At 38.3% G+C, this 21293-nt stretch overlaps 1 protein-coding gene across 3 annotated transcripts in view; it reads left to right on the plus strand.

Annotated features, from left to right (window-relative positions):
• The window catches only part of HSPA4 (heat shock protein family A (Hsp70) member 4), a 49549-nt gene that overhangs the window by 13991 nt on the left and 14265 nt on the right, over positions 1 to 21293 (plus strand). For 2 of the 3 annotated variants that reach the window (XM_040444474.1, XM_040444475.1), the window contains exons 2-11: positions 575 to 632; positions 2682 to 2822; positions 4926 to 5048; positions 8808 to 8907; positions 9542 to 9675; positions 11662 to 11906; positions 18025 to 18101; positions 19743 to 19894; positions 20399 to 20505; positions 20945 to 21078. In XM_040444474.1, coding sequence (XP_040300408.1) covers positions 575 to 632; positions 2682 to 2822; positions 4926 to 5048; positions 8808 to 8907; positions 9542 to 9675; positions 11662 to 11906; positions 18025 to 18101; positions 19743 to 19894; positions 20399 to 20505; positions 20945 to 21078 — 1271 coding nt within the window. The remainder of the gene's footprint in view (positions 1 to 574; positions 633 to 2681; positions 2823 to 4925; positions 5049 to 8807; positions 8908 to 9541; positions 9676 to 11661; positions 11907 to 18024; positions 18102 to 19742; positions 19895 to 20398; positions 20506 to 20944; positions 21079 to 21293) is intronic. The other variant, XM_040444476.1, reaches the window with a different exon arrangement.

Here is a 21293-nt window from a genome sequence, read left to right on the forward strand (position 1 = left end):
CTTTTAAGTTGTGTGACCCCGGATAAGTTTACTTCACCTTTTTGGGCTCAGTTTCTTTTCCTATAAAAGAGGGATAAGATGGAACTCTTGAGAATTTAATGAGGTAATAAATGTAAACAGTTTGTATAATCATTGCTACTAAAGTTAACTTTTACTATATATAGGAGGACAGAAGTTCTCCAGGTTTATAGACTACTTGGTGAGGTTGTAAGCTGTTTGAAAAGGCAAGATGTATTAGCAAGGGGGTACATTACTTTGTGTTGGCATTTTGAGCCCCAGACTTGAAGAATAAGAGAATAGTGGAGATGGGCTGGTCCGCCTCTTGGTAGTATTGTGAGACAGATGGTTATCTCATCAGATTTGTGCTTCAAAGTCTAAATGACAGGGCTCCAGATGCCGCCCATTCTCATGGATAGTTGTACTCAATGGAGAGGGCAAAATCAGATTTACTGTGTGCTTTTACAAATGTGGCTTTTTAACCTCACACTCAGAAAACTTGCCTGCTCTGGTGATGTAATCCTGCCTGGACGTAATGTTGCAGTAAGGTTTGATGCTTAAATGTTTTTTCTTCTAGGGCTTGCATTTCTTTTGGTCCTAAGAATCGTTCAATTGGAGCAGCAGCTAAAAGCCAGGTAGAGTTTTTTTTTTTTTTTTTTCCTAAAATGACTGACTTCTCTGTTTTGTCCATCTTTTCATTCAGCAGTTATTGGAGTGCCCTTTACGTGCCTAGTATGGCAGTCCCTAAGTGGACAGCTGAGAAAGACAGGTCTGATCTTAGTCTCCTGTGCTTGAGTGAGAAGCAAATAGCTTTTTAAAATGACATAAACGGTATAATCTGTTTAACGTAAGACCCTAGGAGGTATTTTGCCCAGATCTTGTTTAAGCAAAGCTCACTTATTCCCATTTATTTTACGTGTTCCTTAAAGTCTGTCTTTTTGGGTCTTCATCTTACTCCTGCTTAGAGTCGTTGTTTGTAGACTTGATCTTGTTAATCAAGGTTCTTAAAGAAGGAAAGCATACTTGTAGAAGCACACTTGACATTAGTTTATTTACTTTACACCTGACATTCTTTGTTGGTTTCTGAGTAACCAGAGTGTCAGAACTCCCAGGAGTTCTGTGTTTGAGGGCCTGAAATGACTGTAAAAGAGTTGCATATTTGATCTTTTTTCTGGTTCAGCCTGGAGCACCCTGTCTTTTTTCTGGACTGGGCAGGGCTTCCGATTTAAAAGCCCCTGGCTGGCTTAGTTGGAAGACCATGCAACTCTTGATCTTGGGGTCTTGAGTTTGCGTGCCATGTTGAGTGTAGAGGTTAATAAAAAAAAAAAAACAAACAACAACAACAACAACAAAAAAAGCCTGAGACAATGGAAATGGTGCTTAGCCAATAGATTTTTAGTCACATATTTAGTCACATTGGGTGTTTTATAATCTGATTTTCAAAAAGTTGAATATATGTTAGGGAGCAGTAGATACCAAGTAGAGAACTAGTTTGGGATGTCTTGCCTTCTGAAATTCCAGTGAGTTCTTTTGTTTTGAAACTTGCTTTCATTATTGAGAATAGTTAACTTGTACTCAACTGCCTGTCTACTTCTAGGATGACATAGTTACTGTGATACTGAGTTTCTGCTTGGCAGCCTACTGAAGTAGGGCCTGCTTTTGGAGACCTCGTATTGTTTTGTAAAAGGACTTCTGTCTGCCTTTTAACATAGCTGACAAGAGGAGCTCTGCGGTTCTTACAAAAGTAAAAGAAATTTGGAAGTGAAACATAGTATCGTTATCCAGAAATCACTGTTAGTATCTTAATGTATAAACTTTTTTGCTTTCTAAGGGTTTAAATGATTCCTTCACTCTAAAAGTGAGATCATACCATATAGATACTTACTTCCAACTTTCTAAAATAATGTTACCCACTGTATATGGATACATTTTATTTTTTAAACCCACTGTCCTGTTAATTGACCATCCATGCTGTTTCCAGTTTTCTCCTATTATGAATAATACTTGGTCACTGTCTTGCATTTATTTTTGTGTACTTAATGTTATCTTTTTTTTGTAATCTTAAGTTTCTTTCACTAGAATTTCTGAATTGATATTGCCAAATTGACTCCTGAAAAGTTTGAATCACAGACTATGGTAATTTTTAAAAATTAAAGGTCATTTTATGTAAATGTTGATTAGAAGTTTAAGAATCACAGATACCTTTGTACATGTCTTCATGGAGAAGTAGGACAAGCTGGGCTCTAGTGCCATCCCTGCCACTATGGTCTGTACAGGTCCCTTATTCCTCACTTCACTTGTGAGCAGATCATACAGAAAGGTGTAATGCCGAAGAAAATGGAACTCAGAAGGAAACTTTGTGGAGTTAAAATGTTGCTAATTGAGTCTGAGGCTGCTGAATTTTATTTTCAAACTGTATTTTGAGAGAGAGCACAGCACACATTAGTGGGAGCAGAGGAGGGGCAAAGAGAGATGAGAGAGAATCCCAAGCGGTTTCCAAACTGTTAGCACACAGCCTTCTGTGGGGCTCGATCCCAAGAACTGTGAGATCATGACCTGAGCTGAAATCAAGAGTCAGACTCTTAACTGACAGAGACACCCTGGTATCCCTGAATTTTTTTTTTTTTTTAAATTTAATTGCTCCTAGTCTTTTTACGTTTTGACTCTGATATTCCTTCTCTTAGGTGATCTCCAATGCAAAGAACACAGTCCAGGGGTTTAAAAGATTCCATGGCCGAGCATTCTCTGATCCATTTGTGGAGGCAGAAAAATCTAACCTTGCATATGATATTGTGCAGCTGCCCACTGGATTAACTGGTATAAAGGTAAGGTTCCCAAAGTGATGCCTTATGAATACAGTGTTTTATTTGTATCTTTTATTCTGAGTTCAAGTTGTAGCGAAAACGTTAACAAATGTTTAGGAGAAGCTTTTGCTAGTAAAGACCATTTGGCATCTGGCATTTTTTGAATGACCTGGAATTTGATTGGGAGTGATAGGTGGCACTGTTACTATGGGTTGGACTGATGGGTGGTAGTGGTTTGAAGTTAACACTGCCATTGCTGCTTGTCTTGTTTACTGATGGAGCAGTCTTTCCAGTGTGATTTTAGTGAATGACTTTCTGCAATACCAGCAAAGAAATTTACACTTTAAAGTCACTAATGAAATGTATGGTCATACTCTTGACAATAGAACTTAGATTGGAAAGAGGTATTGTTCTTTTAGGGAAAAGGGAGATTAGTTTTTGGTATCTCTGTGACATCCAGAAGACTTTGTGAAGTATTAAGTGAGCTGATCATACAAAAGAGGTGAGAGGCTCAGGGATGGATAGGATGGGGACACTCTTCCCTCTACTCAGAGGTGGTAAGAGAAATCCAGAAGGGTGGATCGAGCTTTCCAGGCAACTCAGTTTAGCAAGAGGAGATTTGGTGTTTGAGACACCCCAGTTGGAGAAATCATGATCACGGGAATAGGCTCAAATGTAAGCGATGATGAGGATGATAAGAAAAAGGTAGTCAGTTGTGCTGTTGTAGCTGAGAATTAGGTTGAATTTGGAAGTGAAGAATTCTGATAACCAAAGACTAATCTTAGGACATCTGTGGCAATAATCTCAGAACAGTTTGAATGGGCTGGTAGTGGATAAATCTGGAGCACAGGGGAGGGGAAAAAGGGAAAAAAAGGAGGTGAATAAATGGAGGGTGCTTATAGTTAGGAAAGAAATAGGTATAGGTATTGGCACATTTGGTAATAAATGTTGTAAGAGCCAAAGGAGGAGGAGACTAGGGAAAAGACCTGGGGGACAAGTGGATCCAAGTACAAGAGTGGAGGAATTGACTAAGAATTAAGCAAATGGGGAAGAAGAGGCAGCTTAGAAAGAGGCTTATGGGGAGGGAGGGGTACTTTCCCATCTTTATATGCAGTAAAGTGAGATACTCCTAGATGGTGAGCCAGAATATATGAGGAGTGGGTTGGGGAGTGAAGAGGTAAGGAGAAGGTGGGGTGCAGGTTCATTTGGAGCAGTGGAAAGAAGAGAGGTCTGTTTTGTGGTATGGATTGTATTTGGGGGAATATGGGCCTGTGGGATGGGGCTTATCCCAGGCAGTCTTTCGGCATTTAAAGTTTGCAAATCTTATCCAAGTTGCACATTTTTTGCAGCGTAGCGTATCTTGAATTAAATGAATAAATTCTTTAAATTCTTTAATTCAGAAGTACTTACGGGGGTCAGGTCTGTCCTGGGTGTGGGCTATAGCAATGAACAAATGGGACAAAAACTGTGTCCTCCAGTTAGATTGGATCCTAATTTTGGAAATGACCATAAAGTCACCACAGTAAACAAAGTAAAAAACACGTATTAGTCCATGTGGCAAGAGTTTCCACCACCAGACCCCTTTATAGAGGTGCAGTGTGGGTCATGTGATTTATACCAGTTTACGTGTGTACAGGTAATTGTCTTAGGTTTTGTTGGTGGTCACTGTATATTGTTTATGTAATGGTACTTGTCTGCAGGTATTCATGTTTGACAAGCATGTTAAAAAGCTAAAAGTGACTTTAAAGCTATTTTTGCTTCCCTAAATAGTGTTTTGTTCCCTCTTGAGATAATGTTTCTTTGATGATGTGTTAGATATTGCTCATTTTAAGGCTTTTAGGACATGAGAAACTTTTTTTTTTTTTTAATTTTTTTTTTTCAACGTTTATTTATTTTTTGGGACAGAGAGAGACAGAGCATGAACGGGGGAGGGGCAGAGAGAGAGGGAGACACAGAATCGGAAACAGGTTCCAGGCTCTGAGCCATCAGCCCAGAGCCTGACACGGGGCTCGAACTCAGGGACCGCGAGATCGTGACCTGGCTGAAGTCGGACGCTTAACCGACTGCGCCACCCAGGCGCCCCAAGGACATGAGAAACTTTAATAAGCCTAGATCCTTTTGCAGGTAAAATATATGGAGGAAGAGCGAAATTTTACTACAGAGCAAGTGACTGCCATGCTTTTGTCCAAATTGAAGGAGACAGCAGAAAGTGTTCTTAAGAAGCCTGTTGTGGACTGTGTTGTTTCGGTGAGTTTGATCCCTTTGTTTTACTGGGGACTTGAGTGAAGAAGCACAGAAAAGAAACTTGTTAATTGCAAATAAAATTGCTTTTTTTGCCTTAGGTTGTGATTATTTTAAGAATTTATCAAACTAGGCTACATTTTCTTGATGTTCTTTTCTGTCACATAGGTTTTTTTTTTTTTTTTTTTTTTTTTTTTCAACGTTTATTTATTTTTGGTACAGAGAGAGACAGAGCATGAACGGGGGAGGGGCAGAGAGAGAGGGAGACACAGAATCGGAAACAGGCTCCAGGCTCTGAGCCATCAGCCCAGAGCCTGATGCGGGGCTCAAACTCCCGGACCGCGAGATCGTGACCTGGCTGAAGTCAGACGCTTAACCGACTGCGCCACGCAGGCGCCCCTGTCACATAGTTTTTATTCAGGTCTTCTCTATTCTTTTTTTTTTTTTTTTTTTCTTCCTATTCTTACTTGAAGGTTTATCTTAAAGCCCACTTCCTCCTGGATTCCTTTTAGCACACAGCATAGTGCCTGGCACACAATAGCTACTCATTTGTTGAATTAGTTGAATACTCTCAGTTATGTTGTCATTTTCTTCATTTCCATTTCGGTATTTTTGCTATTTTGATCTTGTCTTTTCCATATCCCTCTTAGGATGGCAGCCTGGCTCTGTGTAGCTTTGTACTTGTAGGACAGTGGAGTCCTTAGGAACTGTTGGATTTGGGTGGATGTCTTAGCTTTGCAACTGAATCTCCTTACTCTGCATTTGTTATCTTGGTATCTTAGCTCTGTAGCCTCTTTTGTCTTCATGTTGGTGTATTGGTCCGCAAAGCAAGGACTCTCTTGGGTGACTGTTTTGTCCTGCAGTCTGTTGTCTGGTAGATTCCTTGGTTCTTAGCTATCTAGTAAAGTAGAACTGACATTCGTCAGGAAGAAATAGATTATTGTTGTGTGCCATATTTTGGAGATGCAAAGAATAAAAGTGCTTCTTCTCATAAGAGCTCAGATTCAGTCCAGGCACTGTGTTTGTGCTTCCTAGATGCTTTCTGCCTTTCACTAACTGTTGTATTTTCACATTTGTCCCTGTTTCCCCCACCTAGGGCCCTAACTTTGGTCTTGAAATATGGTCAGTGTAGAAGTGAAATTTATGTACAGTGGCAGAATGCCTGAGTGGCTTTTCCAGCTTTTGAGATCAAGTTAAGAGGTGATGTATTAAGTCATGTGTTAGGGGTCCTCTAGACTACACTGAGTTTCAGTGACTTGCCAGGAGAATTTGTAGAACTTACAACGTAGCCATACTCAAGCATAGATTTATTACAGTGAAAAGATAACAAAGCACAATCAACAGAGGGAAAAGTACATGGGCATTGTTTGGAGGAAACCAGGTACAGACTTCCAAGAGTCCACTTGCAAGGTTCTTGATGTGCTTGATTCTTCCAGCAACATGTTGTGTTAACACGTGACGTACTCAACACTAGGGAAGTTCTGCCTGAGCTTAGGAGTTGCGGATTTCTAACTGGAGGTCAGTTATGTAGGTAGTACCTTGTGCCTAACCTGTACCAAAGGTCTAGACTCCCAGAAGGAAGGTAGCTATTTAGCATAAATAATGTTGTATAAGCAGTTTAGGTGTAGTGAGCCACTCTTGTTATTTAGGGAGATTTTTCTTTGAATTTAGTGACCTGTTTCTCAGTTAAGTTACTCTGTGCCAGGACAGGGCTAACCTTTTCATCAGGCCTTTCTAAGGCCTTTCAAAGACAGCAGTCTTTGGCCCCTCTGTGAACCCTTCTGCACAGGTACTGCCCCAGCTCTTGGTATCATGTTATATCTAATAGCTATATAAATAGAGCCTGGGTGTATTTTGCTTTATTTATCAATTGATTATTGTTAAAACGTAAACTTTAATTTTTTGGAAAGGTAATAGTAGCCCCATTGTTCAGAAATCAAATTGGCCCTTCTGCACCCTCTGCTTACCTAGTAGGAAGTTTTTTCTTCCTAGATGTTATGAGTTTTATTACTTGGTTACAGATCTTTCCAGAGGTTTTGGTGTACCCAAGTAAATAATCCTTTTTCTTAAAATGTTTATTTTGAGAGAGCACAAGTTGGAGAGAGGGGCAGAGGGAGAGAGAGAGAGAATCCCAAGCAACCTCCATGTTCAGCGTGGAACCCGAAACGGGGGTCAGTCCCACAGCCCTGGGATCCTGACATGAGTCGACATCAAGAATCAGACCCAACTGACTGAGCCACCCAGGCGCCCTTGTATATATCTTTTTTTACTTTAATTTTTCTCCCCCCCCACCCCCTTTAAAAATTTTTTTTTGATGTTTGTTTTTGAGAGAGATACAGAGAGAGACAGAGCGTGAGCAGAGAGGAACAGAGAGAAAGGGAGACAGACACACAATCTGAAGCAGGCTCCAGGCTCTGAGGTATCCGCACAGAGCCTGATGTGGGGCTTGAACTCACAGAGTGTGAGATCATGACCTCAACCGAGAGCAAGAGTCAGATGCCTGACTGACTGAGCCACCCAGGCACATCCAGGTTTTTTTTTAATTGTAAAGAATTTTTAAAAAAGTTACATTGTAGTGAGTAAATTTGAACAGATAGATATTTTTCATGTGTGATGTTTGTTTCTAGGGCTAAATTCCTAGAAGTAAAATTGTTACGACAGAGAGTTTCTCTGTATTTGTAATTTCAACAGCTGTTGTTTCATTGCCCTTTAAAGAATTTTACTAATTTAAACTTCTACCAATAGTGTGTGATAGAGCTTGTTTGACCACAGCTTCACCAGAAGAGTTATTGGTGAATCAGCTAATTCCATAATAGTTGAATAATGTATGTAATTTTAATGTTTTACTCTTTAGGTGAAGTTGAGAACATTTTTCAATTTAAGACCCCTTTTGTATTTCCTTTTCTGTAAAACATTCTTATCCTTTGCTCATTTTAAGTTTATGGTCTACATATTGATTTGTAGTTCTTCATATAATAGATGAGCTCTACCCTTTTATAATAAGAGTTGCAAATATTTTTCCCCATTTGGTCATTAGAATTTTTATGAGTCAAATATGTTAATCTTTAAAACATTTTTTTTTTTTTTACTTTTAGTTGGCATGCTGTGTTACATTAGTTTCAGGTGTAAAACTTAGTGATTTGATAAGTTTATACATCATGCTATGTTCACAAGTATAGCTACCATCTGTCCTCCTGCATTGCTATTCAAACATAATATTTTCTTTCTTTTTCCTACTGTATTTTGTGTTTTAGTTTGAGAATTTCTTACTCTAATGGTAAAAATTCCCTTTCCTTCTAGTATTTTTTTTAACTGTTAAATCTTTGAAATATTAGGTGTGCAGTAAGGATGCAACTTGATTTTTTTCTTTCTGTATGACTTTCCATTTGTTCTAACAGTACTTAGTGAATATTCGAACTTTACTGGTTTGAAATACTTCCTTGATCATATACAGAAAAAATCACTGTACGTATTTGAGGGCATTTCTGGATTTTACTGTTTGTCTATTTGTTTTTTATTTATTTCTTTTGAGAGAGAACACAGGTGAGCTGAGGAGGGGCAGAAGGAGGGAAAGAGAGAGAATCCCAAGCAGGCTCTGCCCAGTGCAGGACTTGAGCCCAGGTACTGTGAGATGATGACCTGAGCTGAAATCAAGAGTCTGGAAGCTTAACCGACTCAGACACCCCAGGATTGTACTGTTTTTTTGGCAGGTGTATTTTAAATGAGGACTCTCTCATATAGTAAACTGGCACATTTTTTTTGTAGGTTCCTTGTTTCTATACTGATGCAGAAAGACGATCAGTGATGGATGCAACACAAATTGCTGGTCTTAATTGCTTACGATTAATGAATGAAACTACTGCAGGTAACGGACTGTTAACATTCTTGACTTGCTGAATCTGGATGGTTCTGCAATCTTAAAACCCTGGGGTTTCTTGTTCTTCATTTTGTTTGGAGCACTTACTACCTGTGTGCCACAGTATTTTTGGTTACTGTGTCACGTGTGAAGAATTCATCTGACCGGTGCTTTTTCTTTATCTGCGTAGCACTTGCTTTGATATTTAATCACGTTTGTTTGGAAGGCTAGCAGATACTGTGTGTTCAGAGCAGTGCCTAGATTCAAAATAGACCTTTTCTCCACTTCTATTATGAGGTGTAAAGCAGCATCCAGAAGGAGATAACGTGGAAATGTTGAGATGGCACAAAGGTAGAAGAAATCCCAGAAAATATGTTTGGAAAACTGGGGGAAGTGGTTTGGGAAAAATTGGCAAAGTCATTGGAATTGGAAATTGGAAACATTAAGGAGGTCTAAGGGAATGTCAGCATTTTATTCTTTGAAGTTAATGTTCCTCATGAATAAATTATACAAAGTATATGAAGAATTTGATTCTTTCTAAAATAGTATGTGTAGTCCTATTTACTATATAATTTTTTTTTTTTACTTAATTGAATTTTAAATGTACTACTTAAATGATACATTGAATTTTTTTCTTATGTAGTTGCTCTTGCATATGGAATCTATAAGCAAGATCTTCCTGCCCTAGAAGAGAAACCAAGAAATGTAGTTTTCGTAGACATGGGGCATTCTTCTTACCAAGTTTCTGTATGTGCATTTAATAGAGGGAAACTTAAAGTAAGTATATTGTTTTTGGAAAATGTGATTTCAAGTGTGTGGTAATTAGGAATTTATGGGAGACAATTGAAAAATTAAAGTGTTTTGTTTCATCAATGGAAGCTTAGTATGAATGATTTAAACTAGAAACTAGGTACGTAGGGATAGTGTAGAAGTTGTAATTTTTCAGGAGTTGGCGTAGTGTGAAGCAGAGAGTGTAGACCTTGAGGAAGAAGCTCTTAAGATTTCTGATCCTTACTTATCTACAATGTGTGGAAAATAATACTTACCTTAGAGGCTTACTAGGATTCTTTAACATTGAGTCCCTTTGTGTATTTTACACTGAGGATTGAAGAGATGACAAAGGTATCCTCTTCTTGCTCTTAAGGTTTTGAATGTTCTGGGAAAAGAGTATAGGGACTGGAACTTGGATGGCCAAAAAGAAACCAGACTGAGAGAGATAGTCCAGATTTCTGGAAACCTTAGAGCTCTGGAGAGAGTTTTGTACACTGAGAAGTCTAGCAGTATCAAAGACAAAGAGGGCCAGAGAGTATCTGGTCAGCATTTGAATTTGCTGGTATATGCTGCTTCCACAGTGGGATATAAAATCAGTTCTGCAGGTGATTTTATCTAGAATTTGCTTAAGAACCAAGGAGTTTTTGAGTGCATTATTTAATTATTAGGGTTGTGTATCAGGGTTGTTTGTGTCAAGGCCTAAATTGCATTTCTCCCCCAAATTTGGGGATTGTTGGGGAGGGATTGACTGAAACTAAATGTTAAATTTGGGGCGTGTTGAGACTCTGTTACAGTCCTGTTATTTTGAAAACTAGACTTGGTTTCACTTAACATTCTGATTTATATTGTTTTTAGGCCTTTTTTTTTTTTTTTTGGTTAAATAAAAAGGAAAATCTTTGGGGTGGTTGGGAAATAACAGGTTCATGATTTTTACAGATATAAATAATGAACCAAGTATAATTATTAGTACTTAAACTTTTACTCACTAATAAATGGCTTTCTAAAATACATTGTATACTTTCACCTTTTTGAACAGAAGCTACTGGCCATAATTTATTTAGCTTTGGCTTTGGGTCATAGTGATGTGTATTAGTGATTGATTACCTGCCCTTTTTCCCCCCTCCCTAATTATCCTTTATTGCTATTTGTCAGTTTTGGAGTTACAATTAAAATTTACTCATCATGAAAACATCCCCAAACTTGGAAAACATTTACATGAAAAGAAAAACATTCACAATTGTACTGCTCTGAACAGGTTGCTGTATTTCGTTTTAGTTTTTAGAAGAAAACAAAATTGTAATTAGACTATATTCAGTTCTGTGCCCTGTTTTTCTTTTTCTTCACAACATTTCCCCACAACATTTATCATTGAATAGATTGTTTTTATTGATTTTATTTTTTCGTCAAGGCTGTCATCTCTTATTTGGTCTGTCTTCTATTAGTGAATCTAACTAGATTTAGTTTGCTTCTAATCTGCTAAAGATTTGTATAATGGATAACCAAAGCTAATGAAATTTCTACAAGTTGCTGTGAATTAAGCCTTTAGCATGTTTTTTGATAGTAAACTGCATAGAGCTAGGCCTTTGATATTAATCATAGTTCTGTGATGGCAAGAAGACCAGAATTGCAGTGACATGTTACTGCATTTGGCTTTGGATATGTAATTTTAGTTTGCAGTCAGATTGGCCTAGTGGAAAGAGCTTGAATTTTGGAATTGAGGGAATTGAGGGGATTGGGTTTTGGGTTGTACTTCTGCCACTTACTAGCTTTGTGACCTGCAGATGATCCGATTCATCTGGGCCTGTAGCATCATCTGTAAATTGGGGATTACAGTGTCTTTTTTCACAATGTTTGTAACCGTGATTAAATGACATGTGCACATTACTTTGTTTCAAACTTAATGTGTCCCCTTGTTAATTTGCCAGTTAAATATATATCATGATAAAAATTTCAATTGATTGGTTAATTTTTGAATTATCTTTTTTTCCTAAGGTTCTGGCCACTGCATTTGACACAACACTGGGAGGCAGAAAATTTGATGAGGTGTTAGTAAATCACTTCTGTGAAGAATTTGGGAAGAAATACAAGCTAGACATAAAATCCAAAATTCGTGCATTATTACGACTGTCTCAGGAGTGTGAGAAACTGAAGAAATTGATGAGTGCAAATGCTTCAGACCTCCCTTTGAGCATTGAATGTTTTATGAATGATGTTGATGTATCTGGGACTATGAATAGGTAATCAGATCACTATTTATTTATTTATTTATTTATTTATTTATTTATTATTTATTTATTTTTTTTCAACGTTTATTTATTTTTGGGACAGAGAGAGACAGAGCATGAACGGGGGAGGGGCAGAGAGAGAGGGAGACACAGAATCGGAAACAGGCTCCAGGCTCTGAGCCATCAGCCCAGAGCCCGACACGGGGCTCGAACTCACAGACCGCGAGATCGTGACCTGGCTGAAGTCGGACGCTTAACCGACTGTGCCACCCAGGCGCCCCTCAGATCACTATTTTAATGTTAAACTCAACTGTGATTTTTTTTCTCCACTTATATTAGCATTTATTTAGCTAATTGTTGAAATTACCGTGATTGTTGTAAGCTAACTTCCGTAGGTAAAAAGTAGAGACCATTCAGCATCCTGCGTTTTCTGAAGTTTGGATTTGATTATTCTAATAATTTAGACTAATCTCTTTTACCTCATTATTTCAGTCAGTTGGTAGCTCTTGACAGGTGCTGCTGCATGTATTATATGTGAGTTGCCAGTTTTCAAAAAATCAGGGCAAGGTGCTTTTATGCTGAATAATTCTGAATTTGATGTAGTCATTGATTCAGAAATTGGTGTTCTTGGGTAGTTGAGGGTCACTTGTGGGCAGCAGCTCTTTTTATACAGTGCTGCAAGAATTCTGTGTTACTGATGTTTCATGGCTATCCTCAGAAATACCCAGAATGTTACCGTTGTCTAGTTGGGTTGCTTGGATGATGAGTGGTAAGTTCTTTAGGACGTGAACTCTACTGATAGAAGTCAGGCATGGTTGATGGCTTTTTTGGGGAAAGTGTGGCCTCAATTATCCTCAAAAAATTGAGATAGAATTTGAATTAGATTTACTGTGCCTAGTAACCACATTGGTAATCACCTTTCCTCTCTACTTGAAAGTGATGGTTTTCATTTTTATTAAGCAGCATTGTGTGTATATGTGTTGGGTGGTCTGGGGGGCAAAGGAGTACCAGGGTATCTTTCAGAAATTGTTAGTAGAATCTTTTGTGGTAATTAGAGCCAAGTAGACATTTGTAAGTGGTTTATACTTTCTAAAAACTAAAAACAGTTAATTAACCTGTGTGCTTTTTTTTTTCAACACTTGTATTTTATGGACATCGAGTGCAAAGCTGTCATATTCTCTAGTTTATTGTCTTCATTTAGTCTGTAGTGCTCACCAGCAGTCTTTTTTTTTTTTTTTTAATTAATGAAACCAGATAATTTCCGCCATCTAGCATTTCTTCTGATTAACTTCTGATGGGGTAAAATCCACGTAACGCTTTAAAATGAACAACTCTGTGCCATTTAGTACATTCACATTGTTGTGCGGTGACCACCTCTGTCTAGTGACAGAATGTTCTCATTGCCCCAAAATAAAACCTCATAGCCATTAAGCAGTTACTTCCCATCTTCCCTTGCCTCTCTTGTGTGGCAAACACTACTTTTTTTTTTTTTTTTTTAATCTCTATGGGTTTACCTATTCTGGGTGTTTCATGTAAATAGAAGTGTGCACTATGTGTTTTGCCATTTTTGTGTCTGACTTTAACACCGTGTTATCTGTGTTCATCATTCATGTTGTAACATGTATTGTTCTTCTATGCTTTTTATGGCAAATAGTATTTTGTTTGTATAGATAACATCACTTTTTTATCCTTTCATCACCTAATGGACCTTTGGGTTGTTTCTACCTTTTAGTTATTGTGAATGGTGCTTCTGTGACTATTCATGAATACGTGTTTGTTTGACTATCTTGTTTTCTGTTCTTTTGGGAATAAATGTAGGAGTGGAATTGCTGAGTCATATGGTAATTCTATGTTCAGTTTTTTGAGGAATTGCCAAACTATTTTCCTCAGCAGTTGGACCATTTTACATTCTCGCCAGCAGTGTACAAGGGTTTCAATTTCACCACCTTCTTGCTGACCCTTGTTACTACTACTTTATGTTAATGTCTCTCCATCATTTGAGTTGTTGGAAGGATATTTCCCTGATGGGTTTCTAAAAAATAGCACATGTGAACTCTGATAAGTTCTTGACTGTTGATGACAGTTTTCCATGTCCACCGTTTGGTTGGATAGAACATAACCTTAGCTTCTGTTCTTTCCTTGATTATCTTAAATGGAATAATACTCTCCTTTGGCATATAGCATCGCTGTGGGATTATGACAGTGTACTTTTCAGTTACTTGTTCTTTTTGTTAGATGCCCCCCCCTCCCCTTTTAATTGATAATTTACAAATAATTTGGTTTTGTTGCTGGTGGTTTTTGATCTGTTTTTCCCAGGTAGGCAGTGTGCATTTTCGGTATATATTTCATAGCTATTTAAATATGAGGGTTTTTTTCCTTGAATTACATCGTTCAATACTTGTTCTGTTCTTGTGCTTTGATTTTATTCTTTCAGAATTTAATTTTTTTTAGAATGAGAGTGTTGCATGAGCGGGGAGAAAGGCAGAGGAGGAGAGAGTCGTAAGCAGGCTCCATGCCAGCACGGAGCCTGATGTGGGGCTCAGTATGCCCCTGAGATGATGATCTGAGCAGAAATCAAGAGATGAATGCTTAACCAACCGAGCCACCCTGGTGCTCTGGGTGAATTCTATAGTTATGTGAATTATTTTTCCAAACAAATTTTAAAAAGAATCAAAAAGCCTCTACCATTGCTTTTGACATCTTTCTAGACTTCTCTCTGCACTTTTTTTTTCATTGTTTTTATGTTGGATATTTTCAAGTATTCAACACAACAAAGAATTTTATAGTGAACATTCTTAAGCTGCCACTTGGGTTCTATTTATAACATTAACAGTACTTGTTTTGTCATGTACCTATTCATCTATGCATCCTTCTGTCTATCCACCAATTTGTTTTGGTGCATCTCAAAATAGTGCACATCTATCTGTATACTTATCCCCAAATACTAAAGTATGCATATTAATCAGAATTCAGTGTTTTATAGTTTTTGGTTTTTTATTTAATGACACACTCAATTTTTAAATTTTTTTTTTTTCAACATTTGTTTATTTTTGGGACAGAGAGAGACAGAGCATGAACGGGGGAGGGGCAGAGAGAGGGAGACACAGAATCGGAAACAGGCTCCAGGCTCTGAGCCTTCAGCCCAGAGCCCGACGCGGGGCTCGAACTCACAGACCACGAGATCGTGACCTGGCTGAAGTCGGACGCTTAACTGACTGCGCCACCCAGGCGCCCCGACACACTCAATTTTTAAATGTTCATTTGCTGAGTTTTGACAAGTGCACACATCTTTGTAACTAGTACCCTTATCATGAAATAGACCATCTTGGAAAAGCTTCCTCAGGCCTTCATCCCCAGGGGCAGCCACTTAGGGGATTTTTCATTTTAGGGGCTCATAGATTACAATTCCCTGTTCTAGAACTTTTAAAGTTTTTTTTTTTTTTTTTTAAGATTTTTTAGTTTATTTATTTTGAGAGAGAGAGAGTGCCCATGTGTGAGCTGGGAAGGGACCTAGAGAGTGAAAGAGAGAATGAGAGAAAAGAATCCCAAGCAGTCTCTGCACTTTCAGGGAGGAGCTATACCTTACGATTGTGACATCGTGACCTGAACTGAAACCAAGAGTTGGATGCTTAACTCACTGAGCTATGCAGGCACCCCTAGAACTTCTTATAAATGCAGTCATATAGTATGTAGTTTTGTGTAAGACTTCTTTTGCTTTGCATAAAACTTGAGTTTGACTTAGTTGTTGCATGTGTCATTTGTTCCTCGTGTGTGCTGACTAGTGTGCCATTATAGGGTTATTGTTTTTTTTTTTTTAATGTTTTTTTTTTTTTATTTATTTTTGAGACAGGGAGAGACAGAGCATGAACAGGGGAGGGTCAGAGAGAGAGGGAGACACAGAATCGGAAACAGGCTCCAGGCTCTGAGCTGTCAGCACAGAGCCTGACGCGGGGCTTGAACTCACGGACCGCGAGATCATGGCCTGAGCCGAAGTTGGCCGCTTAACCGACTGAGCCACCCAGGCGCCCCGGGTTATTGTTTTCTTGATGGACACTGGCTTTTTCCAGTTCTGTTGCTATTAGGGAAAAAAAAACTCATAAAATTTTTTTTGGCGGGGCGTGGGGCGCCTGGGTGGCTCAGTTGGTTGAGCCATGTTCTCACAGTTCATGAGTTCAAGCCCCATACTGGGCTCACTGCTGTTAGAGTGGAGCCTGCTTTGGATCTTCTGTCTCCCTCTCTCTTTGCCTCTCTCCTGCTCATGCTCTCTCTCTGAGATAAATACCATATTAAAAACATAAAAAAATTATTTTTATGTTTGTTTTTGAGAGAGAGAGAGTGTGGACGAGAGCCGGGAGGGGCAGAGAGAGAGGGAAGAGAGAGAATCCTATGCAGGCTCTGCACTGACAGTGAGGCTTCAACTCATGAACCATGACCTTAACCAGAATCAAGAGTTGGACTCTCAACTGCCAGAGCCACCCAGGCGCTCAGGAAAAAACTCATTTTAAACGGTCACCAACACGTAAGGGATTCAGTTGTTTTATGTCCTCATCAATATTGGCATAGGTGGTCTTAAATTTTGGCTCTTCTGGTGTGTTGTATATTCTGTACCTCAGAGATACAATTCATAAAAGTCATACTCTTAAAGTGTGTAATCAGTGGGTTTTAATACATTCACAAAATTTGTAGCCATTACCGCAAGGAAGTTGTAGAATATTTTCATCATCTCATAAACCCTGGATGAGCTGTCAAGCTATAAAAAAAACTTGGAGAAACCCTAAATGCATATTTCTAAACAAAAGAAGCCAGTTTGAGAAGGTTCCATGCTGTTTGATTTCAGGGGGAGTGAGCGATGAATAGGTGGAGCATAGGATTTTTAGGGCAGTGAAGCTATTCCATACGCCTTTATCAAGCTGGATACTTACCATCATACATTTGTCAAAGCCTATAGAACCCTAGTTTATATTACTATATGTGTCTGTATTGGGAAGGTATCACGCTAATGCAAGATGTTAATAGGATAATTGTGGGGGGCTGGTGAGGGGTATGTGGGAATTCTCTGTACTTTCTGTATATTTCTCTGTAAACCTAAAACTGAAAGTGTTTGAAGGAAAAAAAAAAAGGAAAAAAAGAAATTGTACCCATTTGCTGTCTTTCATCATCTGTTTTTCTCCTACTACAGCCCTAGGCAGCTATTCTTCTGCTTTTTGGATTTGCCCACTCTGAACATTGCATACAAATGGAGTCCTATAATATGTTTTCTTCTTTTTTAAAAAAAAATTTTTTAAGGGCGCTGGGGTGGCTCACTTAAGCGTTTGACTTCTGCTCAGGTCATGATCTCACAGTTGGTGGGTTTGAGCCCCACGTTGGGCTCTTTGCTGACAGCTGAGAGCCTGGAGCCTGCTTCAGATTCTGTGTCTCCCTTTCTCTGTCCCTCTCTCTCTCAAAAATAAAAAAATTTTAAATATTTTTTATTTATTTTTGAGAGAGCGAGAGAGAGTGCTCAAGCAGGAGAGAGGCAGAGAGAGAGGGAGACAGAGGATCTGAAGCCGGCTCCGCGTTGTGAGTACAGAGCCCCATGTGGAGCTTGAACTCATGAAACGAACCGTGAGATCATGAACTGAGCCGAAATCAAGAGTTGGCTCTTAATCCACTGAGTCACCTGGGCGCCCCTAATATGTGTTCTTTTTTGATTGGCTTCTTTCACCTCACATAATTTTTTAAAAGTTTAATAACCATCTTTTAACCAATATTAGTCTCTGTTACTGTATTCATTCCTTTTTATTCCTGAATACTGCTTGATGGACATTAGTTTTTTTTCTACTTTTTTGGCTGTTGTGAAGAATATTTATGTGCAATTTTTTGTGTGGACTTGTGTTTTCAATTAGTTTGGTTGTATACCTGGAGTGGAATTGTTGGGTCATACGGTAACACTGTGTTTAACATTTTGAGGAATTGACAAATCCTTTGACAAAGTAGCCATACCATTTTGCTTTCTCACCAGGAATATGTGAGGGGTCCAGTTTCTTTACATTCTTGCCAATACTTGTTATTACCTACCTTTTGATTATAGCCATGTATTCCCCACATAAAAGTGGAATGTGATTTGAACCTATTGCTGTTTTTTTCATAGAGGCAAATTTCTGGAGATGTGCGATGATCTCTTAGCTAGAGTGGAGCCACCACTTCGTAGTGTTTTGGAACAGGCCAGTAAGTATTATTGTGACTGAGTTGTTCGTATAATTCAGGCTCTTTGGAAAATGTCTTTTACAACTTTTTGTTAAAGTTATATACATTTTCATTGTATGAACTGCTTTATTGCTGCATGAAGCCTCTTGTTATCTATATTTTTCCTCTGGAGCACCCCAGCCCCCACCCTTTTGATCATATTGTCCATTGAAATCTAATAATTTTCTCGAGTTAATTCAGACTCACAGGTGGATATAAGCATCTCATTTATTGGTAAAAATTGTCTTTTGCATTGCTGCTTATTCTAGTCTTAAAGCCTTTTCTGTCAGTGAATCTTTTGCTGACTGAGAAATACAGCAAAGGGAGGATGTGATAACCACAAAGCTATTTTAACAGGATGCTTTAATTTTATCTCTAGCTAAAAGTAGAAGTTTGATTTAGGAATGTATCCTTAATTTTTCTAAAACCTTCAACATACTTTTATTTGGAATCCACTGTTGTGTTGGTTGCTGAGTATTTCAGTGTGTTGAGATATACTGTCATCTTGACAAAGGCCCAGCTCTTAAATCAGAGTGACTATGGCACACTGGCATGTACTTTTCCATACTGGGATATCCATTTCTTTAAATAGCCCTTCTCAATGTATCGTCAGTATTTGTTGCATAAAATGTGGTGTTAGTATTTTATGAATGACTGAAGACGTTTGATGTGCACCTTCTTTACTTCTTTTATAAGGAGGCCGTACCTGTATTATTAATGTTCTAGATGGAATATTCAGGTGGCTAGACATGCTTTGAATGCTTTTTCTTTCATGCCACAGCAGGATCACTCAGTATTTCAAGGCTCTCTTATTTTTCCTTTGGCTAGCTTAAGTATTGGTGTTTAAACAATTCTTTGGTACTGTTTCAGAGATTACAGGGCCTGTACACTGCAGGGCATTGAGTATTCCTGGCACTCACCTCTTAAGTCCCAGTATTGTGCCACACTGTCCTTGTTATTTTGTGCATTAAAACATAACCTACTTGGGTCACCTGGGTGGCTCAGGAGGTTAAGCTCCCGACTTCGGCTCAGGTCATGATCTCACAGTTCACAGGTTCCAGCCCCACATCAGGCTCTGTGCTGGCTGGCTGTGCAGGCTGAGCCTGCTTGGAATCCCCCCCCCCCCCCCCCCCCCCAGAGCGTGTGTGTGTGTGTGTGTGTGTGTGTGTGTTGTGTGTGTGTGTGTGTGTATGTATGTATGTATGTATGTATGGGTAGTGGTGGTGGTGGCTGTGGGGTGAAGGAGTGGTGCAGTTTTGTTACATTTTAAGTTACTTTGTGTTAAGATGTTACATTGCTCTTTTATTTCAATGCAAAGTACTAATTTATTTTTATTTTTTTTAGTTAAAAAAAAATTTTAAAGATTTTTTTTATTTGAGAGAAAGAGAGAACGCATGCGATGCGTATATGTGTGTGGGAGGGGCAGAAGGAGGGAGAGAGAGAATCCCAAGCAGGCTCTATGCTGTCAGTGCAGAGCCCGTCATGGGACTTAGTCTCAAAAATTGTGCGATCATGACCTGAGCTGAAATCAAGAGTCAGACACTTAACTGACTGAGCCACCCTGCTGCCCCGTAAAGTACTAAAGATTGTTTTAATCTAAATCTTCTAATCATCTTAAAATAGAGTTAAAGAAAGAAGATATTTATGCAGTGGAGATAGTTGGTGGTGCGACACGAATCCCTGCAGTGAAAGAGAAGATCAGCAAATTTTTTGGAAAAGAACTTAGTACAACATTAAATGCTGATGAAGCGGTCACTCGAGGCTGTGCGTTGCAGGTGAGCTTTCTTTCATAGGTAGCCAGCCATTTATAGGTTATTGTTCCCAGATGGCTTTGCTTTTCTGTATTCACTAATAATCTGAGGTCACCTCAGGATGATCTGTAGGTGTAAGGTTCTGAAATTTTAGTTTTTAAAATGGATATCACAGGTGGTATTGATAAATGGAATTGTACCCTGTAATACACAGTAAGATAAATTAATTTATTAGAAGCATATGTAAGCCTGAGATATTATGAGAATTTGGCATACTAATCGTCTATATATGAAGTAATCTTCTACATCAGTTAAGTAAAGGTTTAAGTTAATGGGAAAATGGTAAGTTATGGCTGGAAGATAATTCGACAAATGATAACAAGTTTTTAAAACCACTTACATCATTAAATAATTAATGTAAATACTTAAAAACCATTGATGGTTTTTTGAAGTTATTATTTATACATCTCATAATAGTTCATAATGTCTGTACTTGTCATATGGAATTTTTAAAAATTATTATTCTAGTGTGCAATCTTATCGCCTGCTTTCAAAGTCAGAGAATTTTCTATAACTGATGTAGTACCATATCCAATATCTCTGAGATGGAATTCTCCAGCTGAAGAAGGGTCAAGGTAATAACATTTATTAATTATTTTTATATTTAAAGTTAACTTAGTGTTAGGTCTGAGTAAAATATTGCCCTCTGTTTCACCTTTTACAAATCCGTAATGTTTTGTCACAGTGCATGAAGCAGAGTGATGCCTTACTTTAGTCTTGAGAATAAATTTGTGTCCTTATTTAGTTTCCTGTTGATCCGACTGAAATAATTGAAGCCTTTTATGTGCTTATTGAAGTATATTCCTTTTCTTAAAGTTGATTTTATACGTATGTATAGATAGACATGTCGGTTTTTTATTTTCCTTGGAAGCTCTTCTATCCTGGAAATGATGCCAGATGAGAGCAAGAGAAGAGTAACTAGAGCCATGCTATAATTACTAACATAGCATACATTGGTAAAAGTGTTCAGGAATATCTTAAATTGGTGTGTTTTTGTCTTTTTCCTTTATCTAGTGACTGTGAAGTCTTTACAAAAAATCATGCTGCTCCTTTCTCTAAAGTACTCACCTTTTATAGAAAGGAACCTTTCACTCTTGAGGCCTATTATAGCTCTCCGCAGGATTTGCCCTATCCAGATCCTGCTATAGGTAAGTAGAGTTGGGAATTAAAAAAAAAAAAAAAAAGTACTTGGGAGAACTGGGATAGTAGGGCAAATACAATATTCTGAAGTTTAGGTCATACACAAAAAACCTCTGCCAGTCTTTTTACCAGTTCAGTACTAGCAGGATGGTTATTATTTGGTCTCCTATTATGTGGGCAGTTATTTCTTGGCTAATGAACATAGTGGGTATACCTTGCACAT

This window comes from Herpailurus yagouaroundi, unplaced genomic scaffold (genome assembly GCF_014898765.1).
Source record: "Herpailurus yagouaroundi ecotype Mexico unplaced genomic scaffold, PumYag 192, whole genome shotgun sequence".
NCBI classification, from domain to species: domain Eukaryota; kingdom Metazoa; phylum Chordata; class Mammalia; order Carnivora; family Felidae; genus Herpailurus; species Herpailurus yagouaroundi.